Source organism: Balaenoptera musculus, chromosome 11 (assembly GCF_009873245.2).
Source record: "Balaenoptera musculus isolate JJ_BM4_2016_0621 chromosome 11, mBalMus1.pri.v3, whole genome shotgun sequence".
In the NCBI taxonomy this organism is placed as follows: domain Eukaryota; kingdom Metazoa; phylum Chordata; class Mammalia; order Artiodactyla; family Balaenopteridae; genus Balaenoptera; species Balaenoptera musculus.
The window spans coordinates 19,898,213-19,926,115 of record NC_045795.1 but is presented as its reverse complement, the minus strand read 5'-3'; the positions used below and the strand labels follow the sequence as shown (position 1 = coordinate 19,926,115).

At 42.0% G+C, this 27,903-nt stretch overlaps 1 protein-coding gene and 1 pseudogene across 2 annotated transcripts in view; both read left to right on the top strand.

Moving 5' to 3' along the window:
* LOC118903280 (cytidine monophosphate-N-acetylneuraminic acid hydroxylase) overlaps positions 1–27,903 on the top strand; it is a 268,648-nt gene that overhangs the window by 202,638 nt on the left and 38,107 nt on the right. The window contains exons 4-6 of one of the 2 annotated variants that reach the window (XM_036868163.1): positions 9,832–9,929; positions 10,170–10,373; positions 13,847–13,938. In XM_036868163.1, coding sequence (XP_036724058.1) covers positions 9,922–9,929; positions 10,170–10,373; positions 13,847–13,938 — 304 coding nt within the window. In that variant the 5' untranslated portion in view covers positions 9,832–9,921. The remainder of the gene's footprint in view (positions 1–9,831; positions 9,930–10,169; positions 10,374–13,846; positions 13,939–27,903) is intronic. The other variant, XM_036868164.1, reaches the window with a different exon arrangement.
* LOC118903282 lies at positions 26,014–27,467 on the top strand (annotated as a pseudogene).

Below are 27,903 nucleotides of genomic sequence, written 5' to 3'. Positions count from 1 at the left end.
GGTTTTGGTATCATATCATGTGCATACACTAACAGTTCTACTTCTTCCTTTCCAATTTGGATGGCCTTTATTTCTTTTACTTGTCTGATTGCTGTGGCTATGACTTCTAATACTGTGTTGAATAAAAATGGTGAGAGTAGGCATCCTTGTCCTGTTCCTGATCTTAGAGGAAATATTTTCAGCTTTTCACCATTGAGTATGATGTTAGCTGTGGGCTTGTCATTTATGGCCTTTATTATGTTGTATGTTCCCTCTATACCCACTTTGTTGACAGTTTTTTTTTTTTTTATCACAAATGGATGTTGAATTTTGTCAAAAGGTTTTTCTGCATTAATTTAGATGATCATATGGTTTTTATTCTTCAATTTGTTAATGTGGTGCATCACATTGATTGACTTGTGGAAAATGAATCATTATTGCATCCCTGGGATAAATCCCATTTGATCATGTTGTATGATCCTTTTAATGTGTTGTTGAATTCAGTTTGCTAATATTTTGTTGATGATTTTTGCATCTATGTTATCAGTGATTTTGACCTGTAATTTTCTTTTTTTGTGGTATCTTTGTCTCGTTTTGGTATCAGCGTGATGCAGGTCTTGTAAAATGAGTTCAGAAGCATTCCTTCTTCTGTAATTTTTGGAACAGTTTGAAAAGGATAGATGTTAACTCATATTTAAATGTTTAGTAGAATTTACCTGTGAAGCCATCTGGTCCTGGACTTTTGTTTGTTGGGAGGTTTTTTTTTTTTTGGTTCAATTTTATCACTGGTAGTTAGTATATTCACATTTTCTATTTCTTCCTGATTCAGTCTTGGGAGATTGTGCATTTCTAGGAATTTGTCCATTTCTCCTATGTTGTCCATTTTATTGGCATATATATTGTTCTTGGTAATCTCTTATGATCCTTTTATTTCTGTGGTATTGTTTGTAACTCCTCTTTCATTTCTGATTTTATTTACTTGAGCCCTCTCTTTTTCTTGATGAGCCTGGCTAATTTTCATCAATTTTGTTTATCTTTTCAAATAACCAGCTCATAGTTTCATTGATCTTTTCTATATTTTTAGCCTCTATTTCATTTATTTCTGCTCTAATTTTTATGATTTTTTCCCCCTTCTACTAAATTTGGGTTTTGTTTGTTCTTCTTTCTCTAGTTCCTTTAGGTGTAAGGTTAGGTTATTTATTTCGGATTTTTCTTGTTTCCTGAGATAGGCTTCTATTCCTATAAATTTCCCTCTTGGAACTGCTTTTGCTGCATCCCATAGATTTTGGATCATTGTGTTTTTGTTTTCATTTATCTTCAGGTATTTTTTTTTTTTTTAAAGGAACCATTTTGAGATATGTCAGAGCACACGGTTCTTTTTTTTTTTTAATTTTATTCATTTATGGCTGTGTTGGGTCTTTGTTTCTGTGCAAGGGCTTTCTCTAGTTGTGGCAAGCGGGGGCCACTCTTCATCGCAGTGCGCGGGCCTCTCACTATCGCGGCCTCTCTTGTCGCGGAGCACAGGCTCCAGACGCGCAGGCTCAGTAATTGTGGCTCATGGGCCCAGTTGCTCCGCGGCATGTGGGATCTTCCCCGACCAGGCTCGAACCCGTGTCCCCTGCATTGGCAGGCAGATTCTCAACCACTGTGCCACCAGGGAAGCCTATCTTCAGGTATTTCTTGATTTCTACTTTGATTTTTTTCAGTGACCCACTGGTTTTTTTAGTAGCATATTGTTTAGCCTCCATGTATTTGTTTTTTGCAGTTTTTTTCTTGTAGTTGATTTCTAGCCTCATAGTGTTGTGGTTGGGAAAGATACTTGATATGATTTTAGTCTTCTTAAATTTACTGAGACTTGTTTTGTGGCCTAGCCTGAGATCTATCCTGGATAATGTTCCATTTGCACTTGAAAAGAATGTGTATTGCTGCTTTCAGATGGAATGTTCTCTATATATCTGTTAAGTCCATCTGATCTAATGTGTTGTTTAAGGCTAGCGTTTCTTTACTAATTTTCTCTCTGGATGATCTGTCCGTTGATGTAAGTGGGGTGTTGAAGTCCCCTACTATTATTGTGTTACTATCAATTTCTCCCTCTATTTTAATATTTGCTTAACATATTCAGGTGCTCGTATGTTGGGTGCATATGTATTTACAATCATTATAGCTTCTTCTTGAACTGACCCCTTTATCATTATGTAATGTCCTTCTTTGTCTCTTGTTCCAGTTTTTGTTTTAAAGTCTATTTTTTCTGATATTGCTACCCCAGCTTTCTTTTTTGTTTCCATTTGCTTGGAATACCATTTTCCATCCCCCTCACTTTCAGTCTTTGTGTGTCTTTAGATCTGATGTGAATCTCTTGTAGGCAGCATATGTATAGGTCTTGTTTTTGTATCCACTCAGCCACTCTATGTCTTTTGATTGAAGTATTTAGTCCATTTACATTTAAAGGAATTATTGATAGGTATGTATTTATTGCCATTTTGTTAATTATTTTCTGGTTGTTTTTGTAGTTCTTCTTTTGCCATCTTCCCTTGTGATTTGATGTCTATCTTTAGTGTTATGTTTGGGTTCTTTTTTCTTTTGTGTGTGTGTATCCATTACAGATTTTTGGTGTGTGGTTACCATGAGGTTTATATATAGCAATCTATATATATGGTCAATTGCTTTAAGTTGCTGATCTCTTAAGTTAGAATGCATTTTAACAACTCTGCTTTCTTACTCACCCCTCTCTATTTTGACACCATATTTTACATCTTGTTTTGTGTGTCCCTTAATTACTTATTGTGGATATAGATGGTTTTACTACTTTTGACGTTTAACCTTCCTACTAGCTTTATAAGTGGTTTATCTACTACCTTCTCGGTATTCTGCCTTTACCAATGAGATTTTTCCTTTCATATTTCTAGTTGTGGCCTTTCCTTTTCTACTTAGGGAAGTCCGTTTAACATTTCTTGTAAAGGTGGTTTGGTGGTGCTGAACTCTTAGCTTTTGCTTGTCTGTAAAATCTTGATTTCCCCTTCAAAGGTGAATAATAGCATTGCCGGGTAGAGTTTTCCTGGTTGTAAGTTTTTTCATCACTTTAAATATATTGTGCCACTCCCTTCTAGAGTGCAGAGTTTCTGTTGAAAAGTCAGCTGATAGTCATGGAATTCCCCTTGTACATAACTAGTTGCTTTTCCCTTGTTGATTTAATATTCTCTCTTCATCTTTAATTTTGGCACTTTAAATACAGTGTGTCTTGGTGTGGTCCTCTGTGGGTTGATCTTTTTGGGGACACTTTGTGTTTCCTGAATGCCTGTTTCCTTTCCCAAGTTAGGGAAGTTTTTCAGCTATTATATCTTCAAATATGTTTTCTGTCCCTTTCTCTTATCTCCTTTGGGACTCCTATAAGGTGAATGTTAGGATGCTTGATGTTGTTCCAGGTCTCTTAAGCTGTCCTCATTTAAACAATTTTTTTTTCTTTTTTTCTGTTCAGCTTGAGTGATTTCCACCACTCTGTCTTCCAGTTCACTGATCAATTTCTCTGTATCATCTAATCCACCATTGATTCCATCTAATTTTCTTTCTTTTTTTTTATGGAGGAGAAAGAAAGAGTGGCTTTATTTCTTTACCAGGCAAAGAGGGAACACAGTAGGCTAGCACCTCAAGAACTGTGTCCCCAATTCCATCTAATGTATTTTTTATTTCAGTTATTGTGTTCTTCAGCTCTATTTGATTCTTGTTTATATTTTCTAACTCTTCATTAAAAACTTCTAACTTCTGATTTTGTTCATCCATTCTTCTCTTGAGTTCTTTGAACATCCTTTTTTTTAAAGATAAATTTATTTATTTATTTATTTATTTATTTTTGGCCGAGTTGGGTCTTTGTTGCTGAGCACAAGCTTTCTCTAGTTGTGACGAGTGGGGGCTACTCTTCGCTGCGGTGTGCGGGCTTCTCATTTTGGTGGCTTCTCTTGTTGCAGAGCATGGGCTCTAGGTGCATGGGCTTCAGTAGTTGTGGCATGTGGGCTCAGTAGTTGTGGCTCATGGGCTCTAGAGCACAGGCTCAGTAGTTGTGGCACATGGACTTAGTTGCTCCATGGCATGTGGAATCTTCTCAAACCAGGGATCGAACCCGTGTCCCCTGCATTGGCAGGTGGATTCTTAACTACTGTGCCACCAGGGAAGCCCTGAGCATCTTTTTGATCATTAACTTAAACTCTTTATCAGGCAGATTGCTTATCTCCATTTCATTTAGTTCTTCTTCCAGGGTTTTATCTTATTCCATAGTTTGGAATATATTCCTCTGTCACCTCATTTTGCTGAATTCTCTGTTTTTATTTCTAGATATTAGGTAGGTCAGTTACACTATTGATCTTGGAGGAGTGGCCTTATATAGGAGATGTCCTATGGGGCCCAGCAGTGCACACCGCTTTGGTCACAGGAGCTGTGCTCCAGGGGTGCCCTCTATGTTGGTTGCCTGAGCCCTACTGTTGGGGTGAGCTTATTACTATGGGCACTCTGATAGGCTTGGCTGGTCTGCAGCCCAGTTGGGTGCCAGACCACACCTAGTGAGAAAGCTGCCAGCCCATGGAAGGGTGAGGCCAGATCCTGAGATGGCTGAGGGGCTCAAGGTGTCCTGGAGCTGGTGTTGGCCAGCTGGTGGGCAGAGGTAGGTCACAGGGGCAGCTGACTGCAGAACCCTAGGGAGTCCTGGGGCTAGTGCAGAACCTTTGGTGGGTGGAGCTGGGTCCCAAGGTGGCTGGCTGCAGGCTACAAGGCTGTGAGGTTTCCAAGGCTGATATTGGCTTGCTGGTGGGTGAGACCAGTTCCTGGTGCTAGTGCTGGCCAACAGGTGAGTGTAGCCAGATTCAGGACAGCTGGCTGAGTGGTCCAAGGTATCCTGGAAATGGTGTGAGCCAGGTGTTGGGTGAGGTTGGGACACTGGGCAGGTGACAGCAAAGCCCCAGAGGGTTCAGGAGCTAGTGTTGGGCTACTGGTGTGGAGGGCTGGATTCTGGGGCAGCTGGCTGAGGGGCCCAAGGTGTCCTAGAATTGGTGTCAGCCAGCTATTGCCTGGGGCTGGGTCAGGAGGCTGTAGAGCCCCGGGGAGTCCTGGGGCTAGTGCTGGCCCACTGGAAAGTGTGGACGAATCTCAGGGTGGCTTGCTGAGGGGCCCAACATGTCTTGGAGCTGGTGTCAGCCAGCTGTTCCAAAGGGCTTGTTATAGGGTAGCTGATCACTGGGTCCCGGGTGGCTGGTTGTGGGACCACGGGGTTCCCGGGATTGGTACTAGTCTCATGGTGGATGAGGCTGGATACAGGGTGACTGGCCGCCAGGCCCAAGGTGTCCTGCAGCTGGTGTTGGCCAGCTGTTGGGTGAGGCTGGGGCATGGGGAGGCTAACTGAAGAGCCCTGGTGGGTGCTGTGGCTACTGCTGGACTACTGGTGGGTGGGCCCAGATTCCCAGGTAGCTGGCTGAGGGGCTGTAATGTTCCAGAGGCGAAGTCAGGCCCCTGTTGGGTGAGGCCGGATCCCAGGGCTAGTGATGACCCACTAGTGAGTAGGGCCAGAGCCTGGGGTGGCTGCCTGGGGGGCCCAAGTTGTCATGGGGCTGTTTCAGCCAGCAATGGGCAGGACTAGGTCACAGGCCAGCTGACTGAAGAGCGCTGGTGATCCGAGAACTAGTGCTAAAGCACTGGTGAGTGGGTCCAGATCCAGTGCCACGGGAAGAGGGCCTTGAGGTGTCCTGGAGCTTGCCAGCTATTGGGTTGGGTTGAGTCATGGGACTGCTGGCTACAGAGCCCCAGGGGGTCCCAAAGCAGTGCTGGCCCACTGGCAGGTGGGGCCGGATCCCAGGGCAGGTGGCTGATGAGCTGCAGGGTTTCTGAGATGGTGTCAGCCCCCTAGTGGGTGAGGATGGGTCCCGGGGCTAGTGCTGACCCACTGGTGAGGAGCCAAAGGTTTCCTGGAACTGGTGTTGGCCAGTCTTCCTATACCATGTCTCCACCCCTCCTACTGGTCTCATTGTGATTCCTTCTTCATATCTTTAATTGTAGAAGATCTTTTCTTCTAGTCATCCAGTCTTTCTCATTGATAGTTGCTTTGTAAATAGTTGTAATTTTGGTGTGCCCATGGGAGGGGGTGAGCTCAAGTTCTTCCTACTCCACCATTTTGGCCACTCCCCATTCTGACCCATTTTTTAATTGGGTTGTTTGTTTTCTTGTTGTTGAGTCTTAAGAGTTCTTTTTATATTTTGGATAACAGTCCTCTATCAGATATATCTTTTGCAAATATTTTCTGAACAAAATATGATACACACACACAATGGAATATTATTCAGCCTTAAAAAGGAAAGAAATCCTGTTAGTACATGTTAGTTACAATAAAGATGAACCTTGAGGACATTATGCTACATGAGATAAGCCGATCACAAAAAGACAAATACTGTATGATTATACTTATATCAAGTAGCTAAGGTAGTCAAATTCATAGAAACAGAAAGTAGAATGGTGTTACCAGGGGCTTGGCGGGGGGAGGGAAATGGGGAGTTGTTGTATAATGAGTATGGAGTTTTGGTTTTGCAAGGTCAAATATTTTGGAATTTTGTTGCACTTAACAATGCATATATACTTAACACTACTGAAATCTATGCTTAAAAATGGTTAAGATGATCAGTTTTACATTAAATGTAGTAAAACAATTAAAGTGCAGTAAAGCAATTTTTAAAAAATTTGTTACATCTCTCTACCAAGAATAACTGATCCAAAAATAAAATTACAATGATACCAATTACAATGGCAGCAACAGCTGTAAAATATCTAAGAATTACCTATGAAAAAGTAAATTTTCAAAACCATAATAAAGAGCAAACAAGATGATTTGAATAAATGAGGAAGTACCCTCTGCTTTTTCATGGGATTAAAAACAACAACAACAACAACAACGCTCCTAAGTTGCTTTTTATTATTATTATTATTTTTTTGGCTGCGCCACGTGGCTTATGGGATCTTAGTTCTCTGACTAGGGATTGAACCTGGGGCCCTGGGAAGTGAGACTGCTGAGTCCTAACCACTGGACCACCAAGGAATTCCCTTAAGTTGCTTTTCAGAACTTGTATGCGCCATTAATTTGATTTTTCCCTTAACAGATCTGTGACCTTTGGAAGCATTTTCACATCATTTGTCTACATGGAGTACATATTTCATTCTTGTGAGTGTATTCCTTCATTAGTCAGATATTTACTGGGCACCTACCATGTGACAGACACTTTATATCTCAGCTTTCATGGAGTTTACATCCCTGTGAACAGAATACTGAACATCTTCCCATTTAAAACAAAACTAATCTAATTAAGAAATTGTGAGTAGCAAAATGCATTTATAAATTGACAATTCTGAGTGAGTTGCCTTTTCTTCCTCTAGCCCTTTTTCTCAGAGCTTAAACTTCTGGAGGATTCCTGGCTTCATGAGATGCACATAATCAAGATGAATATCATTAACATAATATTTTTAAAAATCAAAACTAAAGCCAAAATTTCATGACAAACAAAATATCAAAATTTTAAAGACAGGATGCTGCATTGCAAGGCCATGCCACCAAGTCTGAGGCAAAAGGCAAAAATGTATGTCCCTATATAAATGCTTTTGTGTATTTTTTAATGATTATTTTTTCACCAACATTAAAGTATTTGAAAAAATAATGAAATGTTGAAAAGTAGGTGTACTAAAACTCACATCATTTTAGTTTAAATATTTTATTTATACCCAAACCAGAACTGACTATAATTTTACTTTCCTGATTTTAATGGAATCCAATCCAATTTTTAATAGCTTTAAAAGTTGACTTTTGGGAAAAACTAACCATTAAAAAATACACAAAAGCATGTATATAGGAGTGCACATTTTAAAATTTTGCTTTAGGTTCCAATATATGTTTTCACGGAATTGATAAACAAAGATGTAGTTAGTTCAACCTGCTTTACACAGTGCATGGAAAGCCTTAGAATCTAACACAGAACTTTGGCTAACTGGTTCATTCAATCAAGTAAAACAAAATATTTAGAAAGGTTTCCTTTTTACACTTTTAGGCTAATTATTCCAGAAATTGCCTCAGTGCTTGCTTTGGCTTGGTGTCAGATATTTGTACTCGTAAGAACAAAGATAAAAGAACTTCATGAGGCTTTACATGGAATCCTTTCTATCGAATACATTTAAAACATATATTTGGAAACATTTCAAGTCTACTGTGAACAGAATTACCAGGAATTTGGGACAGAAGTGACAATGAGAATCTGCTTTGAAGAAATGGATCATACTCAATTATAGAGCTCTGCCTTATTAGTTGAAAATTGGAAGTAGCTTCCCTATTATTTTCTATTATGGTGTGTTTTTTACATTATTTTAATTTCCTGTTTAAGAAATTTGTGGGACTTCCCTGGTGGTCCATCTTGCAATGCAGGGGACACCAATTTGATCCCTGGTCAAGGAATTAAGATCGCACGTGCCGTGGGACAACTAAGCCCATATGCCGCAACTACTGAGCCCATGCGCTCTGGAGCCCGTGCGCCACAATGGAAGATCCCGCATGCCACAACTAAGACCTGACGCAGCCAATTAATTAATTAATTAAATAAAACCTGATCTTTAAGAAAAAAAGAGAAATTTGCAGTACTTCCAAAAATGAAAGTGAAAGTGCCACAAATGTACATGAGCTCCAAATCAATTTTAAATTAACACATGAAGAGAATTTTGACCACTTTTGGTTTGGAGTGGAATGTAGAATTAAACATGCACCCAGATTTCATACCATGGATATACCAAAAGTTATTTTGAAATCCCTCTTGGCAAAAATTATATTCCACTATGATTCAGACAGAGTTGCATCACAACAAGAGTTTGTTTAAAGATTGGGGTTTGAGAAATGTAACATTTGTATTTTCCTTGAAAAAATATGAGAGATCAAATGCTTTGCTGCTAGAGCTTTTTATAAATTACTCAGATTGAGTGCAGTTGGTTCAATCTTTAAGTAGCTAGCTCTTAAAGATAGTCTGCTAAGTGGTGGGAAGAGAAAAGCAGAGAGATAGAGTGTTTTTAAAAGCATCTATGTGCAAGTAAGCAGGGCAGTGCACTGGTACTAGGTTATAATGTTCTACAGAATAGTAATACACATTGAGAAGTGCTAGACTTATGAAAACTAGACTTATCATGGTGATAATTTTTAAATGTATAGAAATATTGAATCACTGTGTTGTGTCCTGGGAACTAACATAGTGTTGTAGGTCAATTATACTTTAAAAACAAACAAAAAAAACCTCAGAAAAAGAGATCAGATTTGTGGTTACCAGAGGCAGGGGGTGGAGAGAAGGGGATTTGGATGAAGGTGATCAAAAGGTACAAACTTCTGGTTGTAAGATAAATAAGTACTGAGTATGTAGTGTACAACAGGATCAACATAACTAACACTACTGTACATTATATATGAAAGTTGAGTAAATCAACTAAGAGTTCTCATCTTATCTTTAATTTTGTTTCTATATGAGATGATGGATGTTCACTAAAAGAAAAAGAAAGAATAAATTTCAATCTTCTGGAAAGTAAAAAAAAAGAAGTGTTAGACTTGACCTGGGGGTCGGGGGGTGGTGGGTAGCTCGGAAGGCTTATCCAAGGAGGGGATGATTGAGTTATGTTTGAACCTAAAGGATGACTCTCAGTGGCAAAGGAGAGCAGGTGCAGAGACAAAAGCATGGAGGTGGGGAGAGCAGACTGGGTTCTTGAAACTAAATATAAAATTCGGCTTCTAAGAGAGATATGGTAGAGGAGGAAGCCGTAGGACGGAAATGCTGAGCTGGGCCCACACCCCCTTTATCCACACAGACTAATGCCTTGAGGGAGCGAATGAGTCATAGAAGCTGAAGAAGCAACTGCCGTTCTTCCAAAATACCCAGAGAGAGGCAACGACAGACCATGGGCAGGCAAGTGAGAGGGGCATGAGCTCTCTGGGAAAGTGGAGATAAACCCTCAACAAGTAGGATGGACATTGAAAGGAGGGGAGAAAGTTCACCGTCAGGTGCCACCCGGCCTGGGTACTTGGAGGGATGGCCTTAAAAAGTATTTTAATAAAAAAGAGGTTTTTGAGGTGTCAATGCCAAATTGTTCTCTCTTAAAACCTAACAGTATCACTCTTTCCTCTCAAAATGTTTGCCTTTTCATAGCATCGAACAAACAACTGAGATCCTGTTGTGTCTCTCACCTGCTGAAGTTGCCAATCTCAAGGAAGGAATCAATTTTGTTCGAAATAAGAGCACTGGCAAAGATTACATCTTATATAAAAGTAAGAGCCACCTGCGAGCATGCAAGAATATGTGCAAGCACCAAGGAGGCCTGTTCATAAAAGATATCGAGGATTTAGACGGAAGGTAACATGAGTCCTTTGCTTTCTCCCTGGTGACCCTTCTTACAATTAGATTTGGCAGGAGTTGTGCTCATTGAGAAATCAAATGAACCAACTGACAAATTATTTCTTTTAGCAAATTCATAACTTTTACTTGTCCTCACTGAGGCAAATCTCTGATCTCAAAATGTTATGACCTTTACTTAATTTCCCACTCTCTCTTAAGAACTCTAATTGAAAATTGATTCCTAGCTTGATAAACAGTGAAATTTCTAAGGTACATGTGTCTGTGTGTGTGAATGAGTGGTTGGGTGTATGTAACAGCTTTTATTTTTCAGGACTCAAGCCTCCTTTGGGTTTCCTTTCCCGCTCCCCCAGAAGTATGAGTGGGGCAGGCCCTTATCCAAACACTGCTAGAGAGCAGATAGACTTGCCCTGACTGCCTCATGGTGATTAAAAACCCCAAATGGCAGAGCCCCAACTGTACCTGCCCTGAACAGCAGCTCTTCTAATCATTTCTTGGAAGAACTAGTGCTGGTACCCCTCTCTCCCCCTTGATGAAGCCTACATATAGATCACCTTCCTCCCCAGTTCAGGGGCAATACCAAGACAGGATGGTTGTGGGTTTTGTCTGTTTGTTTGTTTTCAGTGACTGCCAAAGAGATAGCAGCACCGCCTGGCAGAGACAGGGGCAGTTCTGGGTGAGGGATGAGATAGCAGCACTGCCTGGCAGAGACAGGGGCAGTTCTGGGTGAGGGATGCTTTGTCAGCCTGATGCTCAACACTGGCAACAAATGAGTGGTTGACCGCACCTTTCCAAGCTTTGCTTCAGCCTAACTTGACCTGGGTGCTTTTTAGCCATTCCCATGTCAGGCTTGACCTCCACCGTGTTGTTGATCTGATTTCTCGGGTCATCTGTGGGCAGTTTAGTGCAGGTGGACTCAGAGGGAGCTGCGTAGTTTTCTAAGAGCTCCCTGCTATAATCGTGTAGAAGACCATCACCCAAGTCTAGAATGTTCTTACACCTGCACACAGATTGGCTTCACTGCATACTTAGTTTCAGGGCCTAGACGCACACTATTAGGTTTCTAAATGTTCATAAACACTGCTGCACCTGTAGCTTGCTTGGCTCCTCCGATGGGGTTGCTAGATTAGGCAAATAGAAGGCACCCAGTTAAATTTGCATTTCAGATAAACAACGAATATAGTTTTAGCATAGATAGGTTCCAAGTATTGCATGGGACACAGTTTTAGCGACAGCTCTACTCTAGGAGAGCCTCATGGTTATTTGCTGACAGCCCTGTTTGGAGTCCCTTCCATCTTCTCAGTGGATTCAAGTTAGGGAAACCTCAGACATGGCTTGTTCTGTCACTGGTAAGTTTCTGCAGGCACTCTTGGACCTTGAGGCTTTCTGACTGTTGCGGTTTGGGGACTCCACGTTTCCTCTCTCCCTTTCTCTCCTTAGTGGGCTTTTCACATGGTGCTCCCTGAGCCAGCCGTTTAAGGAAGTGTTGCAGCTTTGTGATTAGGAGCATGATCTCTTCTCACAACCTGCCCTGTTCAGAAGCCTGCCCCCACCATTTACCAGCTCCGTGACCTTGGACAAGTTTCTTAGCCTTTCTGGACCTCAATCCTCTCCTCTATACAGTGAAATTGAGAGTATTACCTACTCTGTCTGACTGCTGAGAGGATTAAGTGATTTCAAATACATAAAGCACTTAAAGCAATGTCTGGCCATATGATAAGTGCTCAATAAATGTCAATTACATTTGCTGTTATTACTCTGTCATGAGCTTCTAGTGTAGCTTAGGAACAGAGGTTATTTACAGGAATTCAGATTGTTCTTGAACCTGGCTGGCTCATCTTAACAGAGTGATTGCTTTGCCACATGCTGGCCTTTCTCTCCTTCACCCAAAGCCTTGGGGGTGATTGATCCTAGTTTCACCCTATTCTGTTAGCAGGCTAACCTAGAGCTGGCATTGTCTTAGCACTCCGGCACATGAGGAACCAGATTTATCTCCTGCACATTCTCCCAGCTTTATTCCCAGATGCAGCTCACCAAGCATTGATGTGCTGAAACTCCATCCTCAGAGTAACTCACACCCTATACTCCCCCATCCATCGCTCCAAATTTGACTGCTTCTCTGTGTAGCAATTCACCCGAGGAATCTCTCACCTAGGAGACAGTCAAGAGTAATGACCTACCTCTTCTACCCTCCCTACATTTTTCTTCTTCACACATTTTTCCTAGCCATTTTTCTTCTTCACACGTAACCAACGTCAGCAACTCTCATAAGCTGTGGTTCTCATTTTCTAAATCTAACAACTTTTCCCAACCTCTTTGCACATGAAGCTGTCGCCTCCCTCCTGTCTACTTGCTGCCTATGAACAGTTAAGATCCTGCTACGTTTCCCCTTTAATGACCCAGCATGCTCAATAGCTGCGTTTGGAATGTTCTCAAGTTTTGAAATGTTGTTGGCTACTCATTGATGAGAAAGTAGATGTTTCAGAATAATCCTCTATAAATTGAAGTGTGGAATATGTTTTTTGCCTTATTACTAGAAAAGAGCATGAAAAATTCTTGATATAATGAAGCTTGGAAAAATCAGTGTAATTTACTGATATATAAGTTAAAATAGACATTGTTAGATTTAAAAATCTGATGTTTCCGGTTTGAGACATATTTGTTTGTAAAAAAAATTCTTTAACTGTGAAAAAAAAAAACTTCACAAGAAACACTACCAAAATAGGGAGGAAATGGAACTTTTATGCCTCATCTTCCACCACCACAACCCCCTTCACGGTCTGGTAAGAAATAGAAAAAAATTTACCAAGCCTCCTATTTTGCTGCTATCTGATTCTCATTCTGAAATAGGGTTGCCAGAGTTAGCAAATAAAAATGCAGAACACTCAGTTAAATTGCAGATAAATGACGAATTTCCAGTATATGTCATATATTGTGTGAGTTGTGTTTTTAAATTATTTCTTATTTATCTGAAATTCATACTTAACTGGGCATCCTGTATTTTATCTGGCATCCATGCTCTGAAATCTTAAACTATAAGGAGGTCTTTTCTCTTCCTGAAAACTTGAGTTGAACTTAGGTTTAGCACACTATACTAGGGGCTAAGGGTTGTAAAGTGATTATAAATCATAGATATGTCTTTATGACTGCATTCTTTCCTCATATTGGCCCCAGTTGAATCTTAACCAACTTAGCTTTTGTATGAGAGCCATCCCTAAAGATGACTTTATTCTGATGGTTCTGTTGATCTCTAACACATATTATTTTGTGACATGGCATTTATCTTCACTTTTAAAATTACCTACTGATGATTAATCTATATTTCCTTGGATATTTGAGTATGAGCTATTAGTAGTTTTTCTTTCATGCATTTTATGTTCAACCAACTACAGTTGTTTATAATGCATTTAAGCCTAATAAGATTAATTTTTATTTTCACCATTTCATAAACCTAAGTATAATTTTTCATCCAGGTCTGTAAGATGCACAAAACACAACTGGAAGTTGGATGTGAGCACCATGAAGTATATCAATCCTCCAGGCAGCTTCTGTCAAGATGAACTGGGTAAATATCATCTATATCGATCAATGTTTTCTGCTATTATTATTATTGGGGTCCTTCTTGTCAACTTGTTTCCAATCTCACTTGAAGCTTTGAGTATATTCTGATTTTAAACTATGGACATTAGGTCTTTTAAAAATAATTAACACTGAAAATTCTAAACAGGATTTCTCCAAAAGATCCCTTCATTCATTCATTTGTTCAGTAAGTATTTGATGAGAACTTACCAGGTGTAAACATTGTATTGGGTATTAAGAGATACAAAGATGGGTAAGATAGAGTCAGTGTAAATGAGATGATATTAACATGAGGTGGTGGCAAAGACAAGCCTGAGAACAACTAAGATCAGGGATACTCTAGGTTTCTTTGGTACAGTGTACTATAGAATAGTGGCTCTGAATATTCTATCAGTGAAGACACACAAGATAGATATTCAAGTGTGTGATCTTTTCAACAGTTATAATGAAACTTCACAGTTTCAGTTGGGAAATAAAGTCCTTCAAATTCCATGGCTCTTTCTGGCATAGGTAAGATGCTACAGTTTACATGTGATTCCCGGTATGCTGGCTCCACTTCTACTTTTTCCTTCCTCCTACTCAAGAAAGCAGGTAGAAATATGAGTAAGGAGGGCTTAGTAATAGGAATAAATTTGTCTTTCACCTAAGTGATTAAAAGCGTGTTTTATCAGTAGAAAAAGTTACTTGGGAAGATTCTTAAAACTGCTCATGCACACTGTTTCAGAATGTCTGTTATAAGAATAAAAATATAGATTTGATCTAATTGGGGGAATCATAGAAAGCTTCATGCCAGAGATGGCATTTGTGTTGGGTTTTGAAAGATGGGCAGAATTTCATCAGGCAGAGAAGAGAAAGGAGGACATTTCTGGTAGAGGGGACAGCTTGGGCTGTTTTAGTTTATTTGGGGCCGAATGTGTAGTTTAGTTGGCTGGAGTACAGGGTATGTGCATCAAAGTAGTAGAACATAAGATTTCAAAGGTACATTGTAGGGAGGGCCTTGAATGTAGTTGAAGAATCATGACCTAGTCCAGAATGTTATTAAGTGTGTGTTAGGTGTAGTATTAGGCACTTTGTTTGAATTATTTCACGTTATCTTCACATTGACAATGCAGTAATGGGACTCAGTAATGGAGAGTCATTTTACCACCAAATTGTTCAACCCATCTGCCTCTGTGCCTGCACATCCTTCCTTGACTCCTGTGACAGTTGACAGTGGCTGCACTGACCCTGCTCCTATGGCTCGCCCTGCTCTCGCACCCTGGATCCCACCTCGCACCTACTTGAGGACTTCCCTCCTGCAACTGTCCTTCTCTCTCCTGTATCATAAATTTTGTCTTTGCCTATTAACCCACATGTACACACACACACACACACACGCACGCGCCCTAGTGTTCAGATAAGCCCTCTTATGTTTCCATTTCTCCAACTGTCTAAACAGCTAAACCCCTTGAAACAGGCATCTCACACTCATTGTCTCTGCTCCTTCCCCTCCCATCATCTCTCAGTGGAGCTTCCATCCCTACCACTCCGCTAACACTGCTCATGTCAAGGTCACCAGTTTGCTAAATTCAGTGGTCACTTTGCCATGGCCATTGTACTCAGACTCTCGGCATGCAGCACAGCGGCCCACTCTCTCCTTAATACGCAGCTGACCCTTGAACAATGCGGTTTGAACTGCACGGATATTTTCCAATAGTAAATACTATAGGACTACACCAGCCAAGGTTGGTTGAATCTGTGGATGCAGAGGAACCGTGGTTAAGAAGGGCCAACTATTGAGTTCTACATGAATTGACTTCTTTTATATATATATATATATTATTTATTTATTCGGTTGTGCTGGTTCTTAGTTGTGGCATGTGTGCTCCTTAGTTGCGGCATGTGAGCTCTTAGCTGCAGCATGCATGTGGGATCTAGTTCCCTGACCAGGGATCGAACCCCGGCCCCCTGCATTGGGAGCACGGAATCTTAACCACTGCGCCACCAGGGAAGTCCCATGAATTGATTTCTAATAGGCATTACAAGCTGCAGCCAAAACAGAACTAATGGCCAAGCCCAGCTTATCCCCAGACCTGTCCCTCCTCCAGCCTTCTCCATCTTGGTAAATGACGCTGCTTCCACTCAACTGAACAAAACCTGGTGGTCACTCTTGAGTCTTCTTTTTCCTTAAACCCCCATATCCAAACCATTAATAAATCCTGTGCCAAAACACCTTCAGAATCCATCCACTTCTCTCCGTCTGCACTGTCTCCAACCAAGTGCAAGTCACAGTCACCTTTTGTCTGCACAACTGGCCTCCCTGCTTCCATGCTTGCTTCCTGCAGTCCATCCTGCTTACAGCACACAGCTTGATATTTTATTTTATTTTTGTTAATTTAATTTTATTTTATATTGGAGAATAGTTGATTTACAATGTTGTGTTAGTTTCAGGCTGGTTAGTACCAGACTGATATTTTAAAAATTCAAATAAATTCATGTCATTCCCCTGCTTAAAACTCTCCAATGAGCTTCCTATCACACTGAAGAAGGTGCATCCCTTTGACCCGGCAATTCCACATCCGAGACCATATGCCTAAGATCTTAATAATCACTGATATGTCAAAAGATATGGCTATGAGAATGTTCATTCACAGCAATACTATCTACAAAAGAGAAAAATTGAAAACAATTTAAAGACTAGAAATAATTCCACTGTGTCTTAAAAGTGATACTATTGAAGAAACTAAAATCATAAGAGTGATTTTTGATAAATAAAGCAGATTATAAATATTACATATAGTATGGCCCTATTCTGAAAAAACATGTACGCATAAGCACCTATGGACGGGGGCAGGCTGACCACTGGTTACCTGTGAGGGGAGCTGAATAGCGGGCTTCCTGGGCTGGACCTCCAGTCTGGGAACTTTGATTACACTACCTCTACATCTTTTTCAGGCTATAATTATCGTATATGGAATAGGCTATCAGGGCCAGTGCTGTCCAGGTGTCTCGGGGAGACCAACTCCTAATCACTTTTTAAAGAAGGGTCTGACCTGCAAAGGCATTCTCCCAGTTCCCAGAGCAGAGATGTCACTTACTGAGGTGCATGTCCTTTTCCGGTCACCCCCCAAAAGAGATAGAATGCTATTCTGGGGAAAGTTGCTAATTGCTTTGACTACAAGTTCATCCTCCCCCTGCCCCTCAAAGGGATGCCTCGGTTACTAGGTTCTTTTGCCAGTAAGCCTCATTCCATGTCTGTTGACCTAGCCTAGGAAACCTGCAGACTGCATTGTTAGCAGGAACTGTACAAATACCGTTAAATTTATTTGGCAGAAAACAGGTGAGAAGCAAAGGTTTGAACATATCAAACTGTTTGTGTAAGTGAAAGGACAATAGACTATCAACTTTATGAGTATGTAACCCAGAAATCTGCTTAGGGACCTTTATAAAACCTCTAAGTCTTTTGGACAAGACCTATAGTGAGACATTATAGCAAAGTGGTTAAGAGTGAATGGCGCAGGACAGCCTGGGTTCAGATCCTGATGCTCAAACACACAATTAAATGACTTGGGGCAAGTTAGTCAATCTCTTTGTTCTTTAGTTTCCTCACTAGGATATAATATTGGTAGTAACTATCTTATTGCGTTGTTGAAAGAATTTTCGAAGTGAGCAGCTGTTAAATTCTCAGAACTTGGTACACAGAGCATAATGTTTTATTTGTATATGTATGTCTCAAATAATCTGCACATCACCCCTGTAACTGGGACCTTAGGAGCAGGAGGAAGGGATTTCCCACCCAGCAGAAAATTGGATCAATTGGAAAATAGATCGAGGCTGGGAACTGATGCAAAGGGCTGATGTTTGCTGCTGTGGCAGGTGAAGGGCAGGGCTAGAGGTGGCAGCAGGGTCAGTGGAGGGCTGGAGATAACAAGACCCACTGAAGTTTTTAGCCTTTGCTCCAGTGAGGAAATGCTGTGAGAGTGGAAAATCTTGTTAACAGAGCCCACTTTTCAGTCCAGTGCTACTTACACTGTAGTGATTTCCTACCACATCCCAAGAAAGAGAAGGATGGCTTGATCTCGTACGAACTGAGATTATTTGATTTTATTATTATTATAAATAACAATATATGGTCATCATTAAAAAGGTAAAAGTCAGGAAAGTAGAAGGAAGAAGACGCTCACTTGCACTCCCATCACCTCAAGACAACACCTGTTTTGGTATCTTCCAGTCGTCACCGAGGTCCCCTTCCTTCCTCTCCCCAGCCTTCTCCTCCTCCTTCTCTTAACTGAGATATAATTCATGTACCATAAAATTCACCTTTTTAGAGTGTGCAACTCAATGGTTTTTAGTATTTTCACATGTTGTGCCATTACCACCACTATCTAATTCCAGAACATTCTCATCATCCCCAAAAGAAACCTTGTAACTATTAGCAGTCAGTCCCATTCCCCTCTTCCCTCAGCCCCTGGCCAACCACTAATCTAATTTCTGTCGCTATGGCTTTTCCTGTATTGAACCAGGCTGGCATAAACCCCACTTGGTCATGGTCATAATTATTTTTTATATTGCCAAATTGTATTTGCTAATATTTGGTTAAGGATTTTTATGTCTATATTCATAAGGAATATTGGTCTGTAGTTTTTTGTGTGTGATGTCTTTGTCTGATTTTGGGATCAGGGTAGTAATACTGCCCTCATAAAGTGAGTTAGGAAGTGTTCCCTCCTCTTCTGTTTATTGGAAGAATTTGTGAAGTTTGGTATTGATTCTTCTTTAGACATTCGGTCAAATTCACCAGTGAAGCCATCTGGGCTTGGGCTAATGTTTGTGAAGTTTTTTGTTTACTAATTAAATCTCTTTATTTGTTATGGGTCTTCTCAGATATTCTATTTCTTCTTGAGTCAATTTTGTTAGTTTGTTTCTTCCTAGGAATTTCTGCATTTCATCTGGGTTATCAATTTGTTGATATATAGTATTTATTATATTTCCTATGTTCTTTTTTATTTCTGTAAGATTGATATTAATGTCCCCCTTTTCATTCCTGATTTTAGTAATTTGAAACTTTTCTCTTTTTTCTTGGTTAGTCTAGCTAAAGGATTGGAAATTTTGTTAATCTTTTCAAAGAACAAACTTTTGTTTTCATTGATTTTCTCTTGTTTTTCTAGTCTCAATTCCGTTTATTTTAGCTCTAATTTTTTAATATTTCCTTCCTTTTGTTTGCTTTGGGTTTAGTTTGCTCTTCTTTTTCTAATTTCATAAGGTGGAAGGTTCAGTTTTTTACTTGAGATCTTTTTTATTATAGGTGTGTTCCTTTTATGCACTGCACTGTTTTAGCTGCATTCCATAAGTTTCAGAATATTATGTTTTCATTTTTCCTTGTCACGAAGTATTTTCTCATTTTTCTTGTGATCGTCCTCCTTAAACCATTTGTATTTAGAAGTATGTTGTCTGATTTCTACATATTTGTGAATTTTCCAACTTTCTTCTCTTATTGGTATCTAATTTCATTTCATCGTGGTCAGAGAACATACTTTATATGACTTGATCCTTTTTACTTTATTTTATGGCCTAACGTATGGTTTGTACTGGTTTGTGGAGAATATTCTGCATGTACTTGAGAAGAATGTGTATTTTATTGTTGGGTGGAGTGTTCTGTCTATGTCTGTTGGGTCTGGTTGGTTTATAGTATTGTTTGAGTCTTCTATTTCCTTGTTGATCTTCTATCTAGTTGTTCCAACTTCCAGTCATCTTTTTAAGCATACTTTTACAAATAATTATAATTATTCTATATATTAGTTTTGCATCCTTTTTTTGTCTTGTTAATTTATTATATTAGTCATATTATGTCAGATTCTATATATACATAATTTTAAAGTATGCTTACATTAAATATTAACTTAAATAATTTATTTAGCCATTTCTCTGTTGTTGGAATTTAGGCTGTTCACAGATTTTTTTTTTTTTTTTTTTGCCATCAAAACCAAAACTGTGATCTTTCTGCTTAAGAACTTCTCTGTTTTTGGAGTTTTTTCTGTAAGATAGGTGAATTACTGGTAACAGGGTATGACTAATTAATGCTTTTACCCATATTTAACACCTCATACATCGTAACATAAAGATGGGCTTCACATGGACTAATAGCCTAAATGAAAAAGGTCAGACTGTAAAAGTAACAGAAGAAATGTAGAATATCTTTGTGACCTAGAAATTGGTAGCACTTCCTGACTCTTCAAACAATACTTCAGAAGTACAGCTCAAAGGATAACCCCCCCACCAACACACACACACACATACACACACACACACACACACATATACACACACACACAAAACCCTGGTGAATGTGATTTCATCAGCACTAAAGATTTCTGCTAATTGGAGGACACCATGGACAAAGTTAAAAGACGTATGACAGTTTGGGTGACTATTTTGCAATATTGGCAACCAACAAGGGAATATTATCTAGCATATAGGAGGAAGTAATGCAAATTGACAAGAAAAAGATAGGAAACCCAATATAAAAATGCAGAAAGGATATGAACTAGCATTTTACAGAAGAATCCGCAAAGGTCAATAAGCCCATGAAGATATGCTCAAACTCGTTAATTATCAGAAAACTGCAAAGTAAAGCAATGAGGTGTTACTCTATGTCTTTTTGACTGATAGAAAGAAACGAAGGTGCCGCAGAATGTTGTCAGAGATATAAGGGTATAGAAATAGTCATGCCTGTGGTGGGAATGTGGCTGGTACAGCCACGCTAGAGAGGAACCCGACAGTGACTAGTCAGGGGAGGTTTATGAATACGCCATGACCCATCACTCCCATTCCTCTTTGTATACCAAAGAAACCTTGTTGTGGCAGAGTCTATGGGTCCACCACTGGGAGAGTGAATCAGTAAAATGCGGTGAACCAGGGAATACTAAACTGCAGTTAGAGGAAATGGACTAGATGTACATGTGGTAACATGAATGAATCTTAAAAACAGGGTATTGAGTGAAAAAGAGTAAGAAACAGACTGGAGACCCAATACCGTTTATATAAACTAAAGATGCATATATACAATATAATACATTTTTGCATGACCCTTCAAATTGTAGCCTGTAGGGGAGGAGGAGGAAATAAGAGTAGGAAGCAGAGATAAAGGGAATAAGTAAGTTAAGTAAGTAAGTAGCTTTGCCTGGACCGAATATCATGTGTCATGAACTGAAAAATATGATTAGCACAGTCGTCTTTACTTGAGGTACTAAATGAATGAATGAGTCCATTATTCATTCATTCATTCTTTAATATGTATTGCATTACAATCCATTTTTTAGAATGAACCAGTTTTTGTTCCCTCTAACTAGTTAATAAGCCTGCCTTTTCTCTTCATGCCTTACCAGCTCAGGGCATTCTTACTTTTTCAGACTTTCCTCGTTTGAGTCAAAAAGAGCATTGTTGTTTTAAATTACACTTGTTTCTCAAATATGTTGCTAATATTTTCCAAACATGTTTGCCAATTTTCTTTGGTGGTAGAACTTTTTCATTTTACATTTGTATCTGTTCAGATTTTCCACTGGAATTGTTTCCATTGCTATTAAACTTAGAAGTCCTCCCTTTGATATTCTATTTTTTCATACTTTTTAACCACTTGGTTGCTTTTCTTTGTGTCTTTAATCAACTGGAATACTTAGCTAAACAGTTGCACAGCACCGTTGTTAGATAGCCCTTCCTTTTCCACCAATCTATGATCCCACTCTTAGAATATTAAACTGTTATTTAATTAGGATCCTCTCCTTGACCGTCCTTATGCCAATAATCAATGATTTAATTATTACAGTTTTCTAAAATGTTTTTGCTCTAATTCTTCTTCATTATTCTTCCTTATAAAAAGATTTTAATGAATTCCATTTGTTTGTTCTTCTGGATAAATATTAAGTTATAACCCAAATAACCTAGATTGCATCAGTTTGTGCAGTCAAAATAAGGATAACACATTCTCCTGCTTTATAGAGGCAGGGAGTTGGCAGATGTTATGCTTTTCTTCCATGCATAAATGCATTATCTTTGTGCGAGGGGCATAAAAACTTTTATGGTGTTTGCTTTGAAATAATAGTTAAGAGTTACAGACTCTTATTTTTTTCTGCTTTTCTTGAGAGAGAACAATTCTAAAGAAGGAAAATCCTTAAGAGTGGATATCAATGCAGTTTTCTGAGAGTCTTCCATAATGCCTTGTATTTTTGAAATGGTATTTGCTAGTATATAATTTTGTTTGTCCAATACTGAACCTTCTTTTTAACTCTTCATTCTTGGAAGGTAAAATAATTGCCATAATAATTATATTATTTTTCAAATCCCTTCTCTGTGCCAGGCATAGTGCTAGACACTATAGGATTTATTATATAATTTAATCCCTACAACAACTCTGCAAAGTATGTATCATGATCCTATTTTACAGATCAGGAAACTGCAGCCCAGGAAGCTGATAATAGGCAGCCGAGTCATAATCTCAACCCAGATGTTTCCAAATCCAGCATTCTTTCTATTTCATGACACTGTTCTCTGGCAATCATATAGCCTGGAAATAATAATAAGATGTATCTTTATTATATCACTTGCATTTTCAAGGACATAGTTTAATAAGAATAGTGCTATAAGCATCCTTTGTGTGTTCCTGATTTTATTAAGAAAGCCAATTGTGTTTTACTATTAAATAAGTTGATAACTATTACTAGGAAAAATATTAATTAATATGCTTCTATTACACTCTTAAGCAATATTTAAAAGGTGTAAAAATAACAGAGTGAACAACCATGTGCCCAGTGCTCAGCTTAAGACATAAAACATTAACAGCAGAAGATCTTTAAATACCTTTCCTTGATCATATTACATACCCCCTCATCCCCCAGAGGTAATCACTCTTCTGAATTTGGGGTTTCAGGATAGCGATTCTTAATTACTGTATTAGTTACATTCACAAAAGGAAAAAAGATGGCACCCTTAAATTGGGATGATTTGTAGAGCGTGTTTTCATCAAAGGATATTTTATAAGGTGTGGATGTGGGAGAATCACAGGGAAGGTGGAGTAACCTGGAGTTGATAACAACCAAATTATCTGTCTTTAGGCCCAAAGGGATGAGGGGGGAGCAGTTTCCAGAATCTGGAAGAAGAGAGAGTCATAAAGAATTGGCTTCTATGAGATGAGCAGTGACCTCTGTCCATGCCCAGAGCATAACTAGTTCAAGGTGACCTTACAGGGAAAGAGGCAGAGGTATTAGCGACCCAACCTCACTGAGTTCTCTTACCATCTCACCCTGGAGCTTCCCAATAGCCAAACTCACCTAAAAGGAGGAGAGTGTGGGAACCCTTTGATGTGGTCCAGCTAAGTCAACCTCCTGAAGGAGACAGTAGGTGGACAAGGGTGGAGACAGGTAGAGAAGAGGGGGTTTGTAGGGACCAACTGAAGCTATCTGGTACAATCATGTTTCTAGCTTTTAAAATGCTCTTTTAAAAATGAAAAAGTAATATACTTTATTTGGGGCTTTTGTTGAGATAATCTTATATCTAAATTTCCCAACTTGAGGTGCCCAGTCTGGGCCGGAGCAGTGCCTGGGTTGGGAAAGGGGGCTGTGCACCCCAAGAGAGTCTTGGGAGACATGGAATGATGACCATTAATTAATCAATTAACTCAACAGATATTTAACAAATGCCAATTGTGAGTCAGGCAACGTTCTTGGCACACTACTGACAGAGCACCAAACAAACCACGATGCCAGCTCTCACAGAGCTCATAGTCTTATAGGGGAGACAGACCATAAGCAAACAATATACAATACGTCCAGTGACAATAGGGCTGGGAAGAAAAAAATGAGGGTAGAGGGCCGGAGAGTGCTCTTGAGATGGAGTGGTCAGAAGGCCCTGTCTGATAATATGACAGCTGAGTCCCAGATGAAGCCAGGTAGTGGGCAGTGCTGATACTGAGGAGAGCTTTCCAAGGAGATCATCTAAATGTGTTATCAGTGTTGTCAGGGGCAGAGAGGGAGAATATGTAGCCACGAGGGTGAAGCTAGGGCAGTGAGAGAGCAAAACAGACTTTAGGGGACGTAATTCTTTAAGTTTTCAACTCTTCTTTCTTACAGTCCCTCAAGTTGACCTTGAAAATTGAAATTTGACAGCATATATAAGTTTTTGTTTTCAACTATTAGGGAATATTAAAAAATGCACCATTTTTCATTTTAGGGGTAATTTTTACCTCAGTTTCTTCCATTAGCAGTTGTCTTATAGTGAGTATAATTATTCATTTGGAAAGTGTAGGCAAAACATTTTTTTTATATGCTTTGAAGAAAGTAGGAAAATGCTTGGCTTTGAGGGCAGGGCAATGATGCCATTTCCACAGGGACTGCTTTGGTCTAGGACCTCACTTGCTTTCATTGAGCAGTTAGTAAAATTGCTGGCATTTATTAGGATGACTGTCCTTGGAGGTGGCTAGGGTTATAGATAAAAACAGTGAAGAATGGAGAAGTCAAGTAAGTTGTCCAAGGTCATCCAGCTATTAAGCTATTAAGTGGGAGAGTGAGGGCTCCAACAGGCCATCTTTCTCCTGAGTGCATGTCCATCAGTGGTTTGCTGATGGCCTCCCAAAACAATGGGAGGGCTCTCAAATATGGTCCCGCCTCCCTCCAATTGATCCTCTCCATGTGTCTCACAGTGGTCTTCCTAAAATGAAGTTCTGATTTTAATACTCCCTTGCTATAGCATTTAGGTATTGCTTTCAGCCATTGTAATAGAAAACGCAAATAAGAGTGGCCCAATCATATCTGAGGTTTTCTTACATCACAAGAAGTTGGAAAGCAGGCAGTCTTGGGCATTACGGCTTTGGTTAATCAAGGAGCCAAGTTCCTTCTGTCTTCCCATTCTGTCATCTTTAGTATCTGACTTTTTTCCTGAGGGTCTCAAGATGGCTCCTGCTCCTCCAAGCATGGCAACCAAGTTTCACACAAGGGGCGGGGGGAAGATGAAGGGTGAACAGTCCAGATCCGTTGAGTTTGTCCCTCTTTGTCAGGAAAATAAATGTGTTCCTGGAAGTCCCACTAGTACACTTCTGCTCACCTCTCACTGGGCAGAACTATATAAACTGTACGTAGAGCTATGGCCACTCATAATTGCTAGGGGGTCTGGGAAATCATGATCTTTAGATAGGTGTATCACCACTCCTTAAAAAAAAAAAATTAGATGCTAATAGTAAAGAAGAAGGAGAAAATAGATTTTGTGCAAGCCACCAGCACGTCTGCTACAATTGCTTAAAATTCTTCATTGACCCCTCATTGCCACAAGATAAAATCCAAACTCCTCCTTAGCAGGGAATCTAGGGTCCTTCATGACCTTCTCTGACCTACCTGTCTATCCTGGCCTGGCTCAGACACCATTTTCCTCGGTCATAAATGAGTAGTCACTTTGTGCATATCAAGCTCTCTCGTGCCTCTATGCCTTTACACATGCTGTTGTCTCATCCTGTTTGCTTCACATCATCATATTTCTTTTGTTGGGCCCAGATACCTCATCTTTCAAGTCTAGCTGGAGCGTTACCTCCTACTTGAAATCGGCTTTGACTCTTAGAACCAAACTAGGTACTCCTTCCTGGACACTCCCCTAGCACCTTGAACTCATCTCTAGCAATCATTCATTTGATGGTAATGAAGCTGTTGGTGTGTGGCTGTGTCCCTTGACACACTTGAGATCTCATGAGTTCCTTAAGTGTAATATGAAGAAAAATGAATGGGACGCCCTCCCCGAGGCGCCGGCTGGGCGAGCTGCGCAGCTGGGGCGGAGGCTGTTCCCTCGCTCCCCCCACCCGCCCGGCCAGGCTCCAACCGCCGCCGCCTGCGCCCCCGGCCCCCGGCCTCCGGCCCCGCGGGGCCTCCCGCCCCCATCCAGGGGGCGTCGCCACCGCCATCACCGCCGCGCTCCACGGCCCGTCAGGCGCCCTCCTTCCCTCCCTCCCTCCAGCCCGCCGGCTTGCGAGGGCGGCAGAGCGGCCCGCCGGCCATGCATTCGGCGCAGCCCGCGCCCCCGGCCCCCGCTGAGCCCCGCCGTGGCGGAGGCCATGTTCCCCGTGTTCCCTTGTACGGTGCTGCGCCCCCCTTCCCCGTGCTGGGCCTGGACTGCCGGGGGTGGGGGGCGGTCTCTCGAACTCCTTCCTCCCACCTCAGGGTCACGCCCAGAACCCCCCGCAGGTCGGGGCTGAGCTCCAGCCCGGCTTCTTTGCCTCCCAGGGCTGCGCCCAGAGTCCATTCCAGGCCGCGCCGGCGCCCCCACCCACGCCCCAGGCCCCGGCGGCCGAGCGCCTCCAGGGTGACTTGCTCCCGGTTCTCGCCGCCGCCCAGGAGTCCGCCGCGGCCGCCGCCGTTGCTGCTGCGACCCCGGCCCCGGCCGCCGCCTCCACTGTGGACACAGCAGTTCTGAAGCAGCCCCCGGCGCCCCCTCCGCCGCCCCTGCCGGTGTCGGCGCCCGCCGCCGAGGCCGCGCCCCCTGTCTCTGCCGCTACCATCGCTGCAGCTGCGGCCAGCGCCGTCGTTGCCCCAACCGCGACGGTCGCTGTGGCCCCAGTCGCATCTGCCTTGGAGAAGCAGCATAGAGCAAGGGGCCCTACCTCTGCGCCCTGTGCGCCAAGGAGTTCAGGAACGGCTACAGCCTCCGGAGGCACGACGCCATCCACGCGGGAGCCAAAGCCGGCTGGGTCCCCTCGGGTGCTATGAAGATGCCCAGCATGGTGCCCCTGAGCCTCCTGAACGTGCCCCAGCTGAGCAGAGCCGGCGGCCGAGCGGCTGCAGTGGCCGCGGGTGCCGTGGGTGCCGTGGAAAGCGCATCCAGAAGAACCACGCCTGCGAGATGTGCGGCGAGGCCTTCCGCGACGTCTACCCTCGGAACCGACAGAAGGACCGCAGGAGCTACCACGTGTGCTCACACGACGGCGCAGTGCACAAGCCCTACAGCTGCTCCCACTGTGGCAAGAGCTTCCCCCGGCGGGATCACCTCAACAGTCACGTCAGACGAGTGCACTCAACAGACCGGCCCTTCGGATGTGAGCACTGCGAGGCAGCTTTTGCTACGAAGTTCAAGGATCGAGTGCGGGTCCGCACAGTACGACACGAAGATAAGGCGCCGGGTCATGTGTGTGGCAAGATGTTGAGCTCGGCTTATATTTCGGACCACATGAAGGTGCGTAGCCAGGGCCCTTACCACGTCCGTGAGCTCTGCAACAAAGGCTTCACCACAGCAGCATACGTGTTGACCTCATCCTGTGCAAGCTGTGCAGCGTGCACTGCGAGACCCTGCCCAGCTGGCCGGCCACATGCGGACCCATGGGGGGGGCGACGCCCCTGTCCCGGAGACGCCTCCCCGGCCACAGCCCACCAGCTGAGGGGGACCCCCGCACCCACCACGTACAGGTGAGGCCTGTCCAATGGTGGCGGCAGCCCCTTCCAGAGCTGTGGCTCCCTTTCGGGGGCTGAGGGGGTGCGTGTGAGCTCTCAGCCACTTCCCTCCCAGCCCTGGTGAGCTCCAAGTTGGTAAGGGGGAGAGGGGAGAATGGAGGAAAGTCCCTCCTTCCCATCTCCTCTTCCCCTGTCTCTTCCCACCAACTCCTCACTACTTGCCCCACCAACCAAGGAGCCTCCAGAAGGAAAGGAGGAAGAAATGTTTTCTAAGGGGAATTTGCTAGGTTTTAACGATTTGTTTCTCCTGCTCCTCACTTCTCCCTATCAGACCTGACCCCATATGCACACCTGGCCCCTCAGTCGTGTTGAAGCCCCCTGGACGGTGGGCAGGGGTGGCAGAGGACAGGAGCGGCCCCTGCCCTCACCCCCTCTCCTCTCTGTAACCCCCTGCCCTGCCCTTCCAGGGATTTGTGAGCCTTCTCCCTTGATGGTCCTTCTTGCTGTCCTCGTTCCAGTGCCCACCCTACTGTCTACTGCCCCTCCCTGGGGAGTTGGTG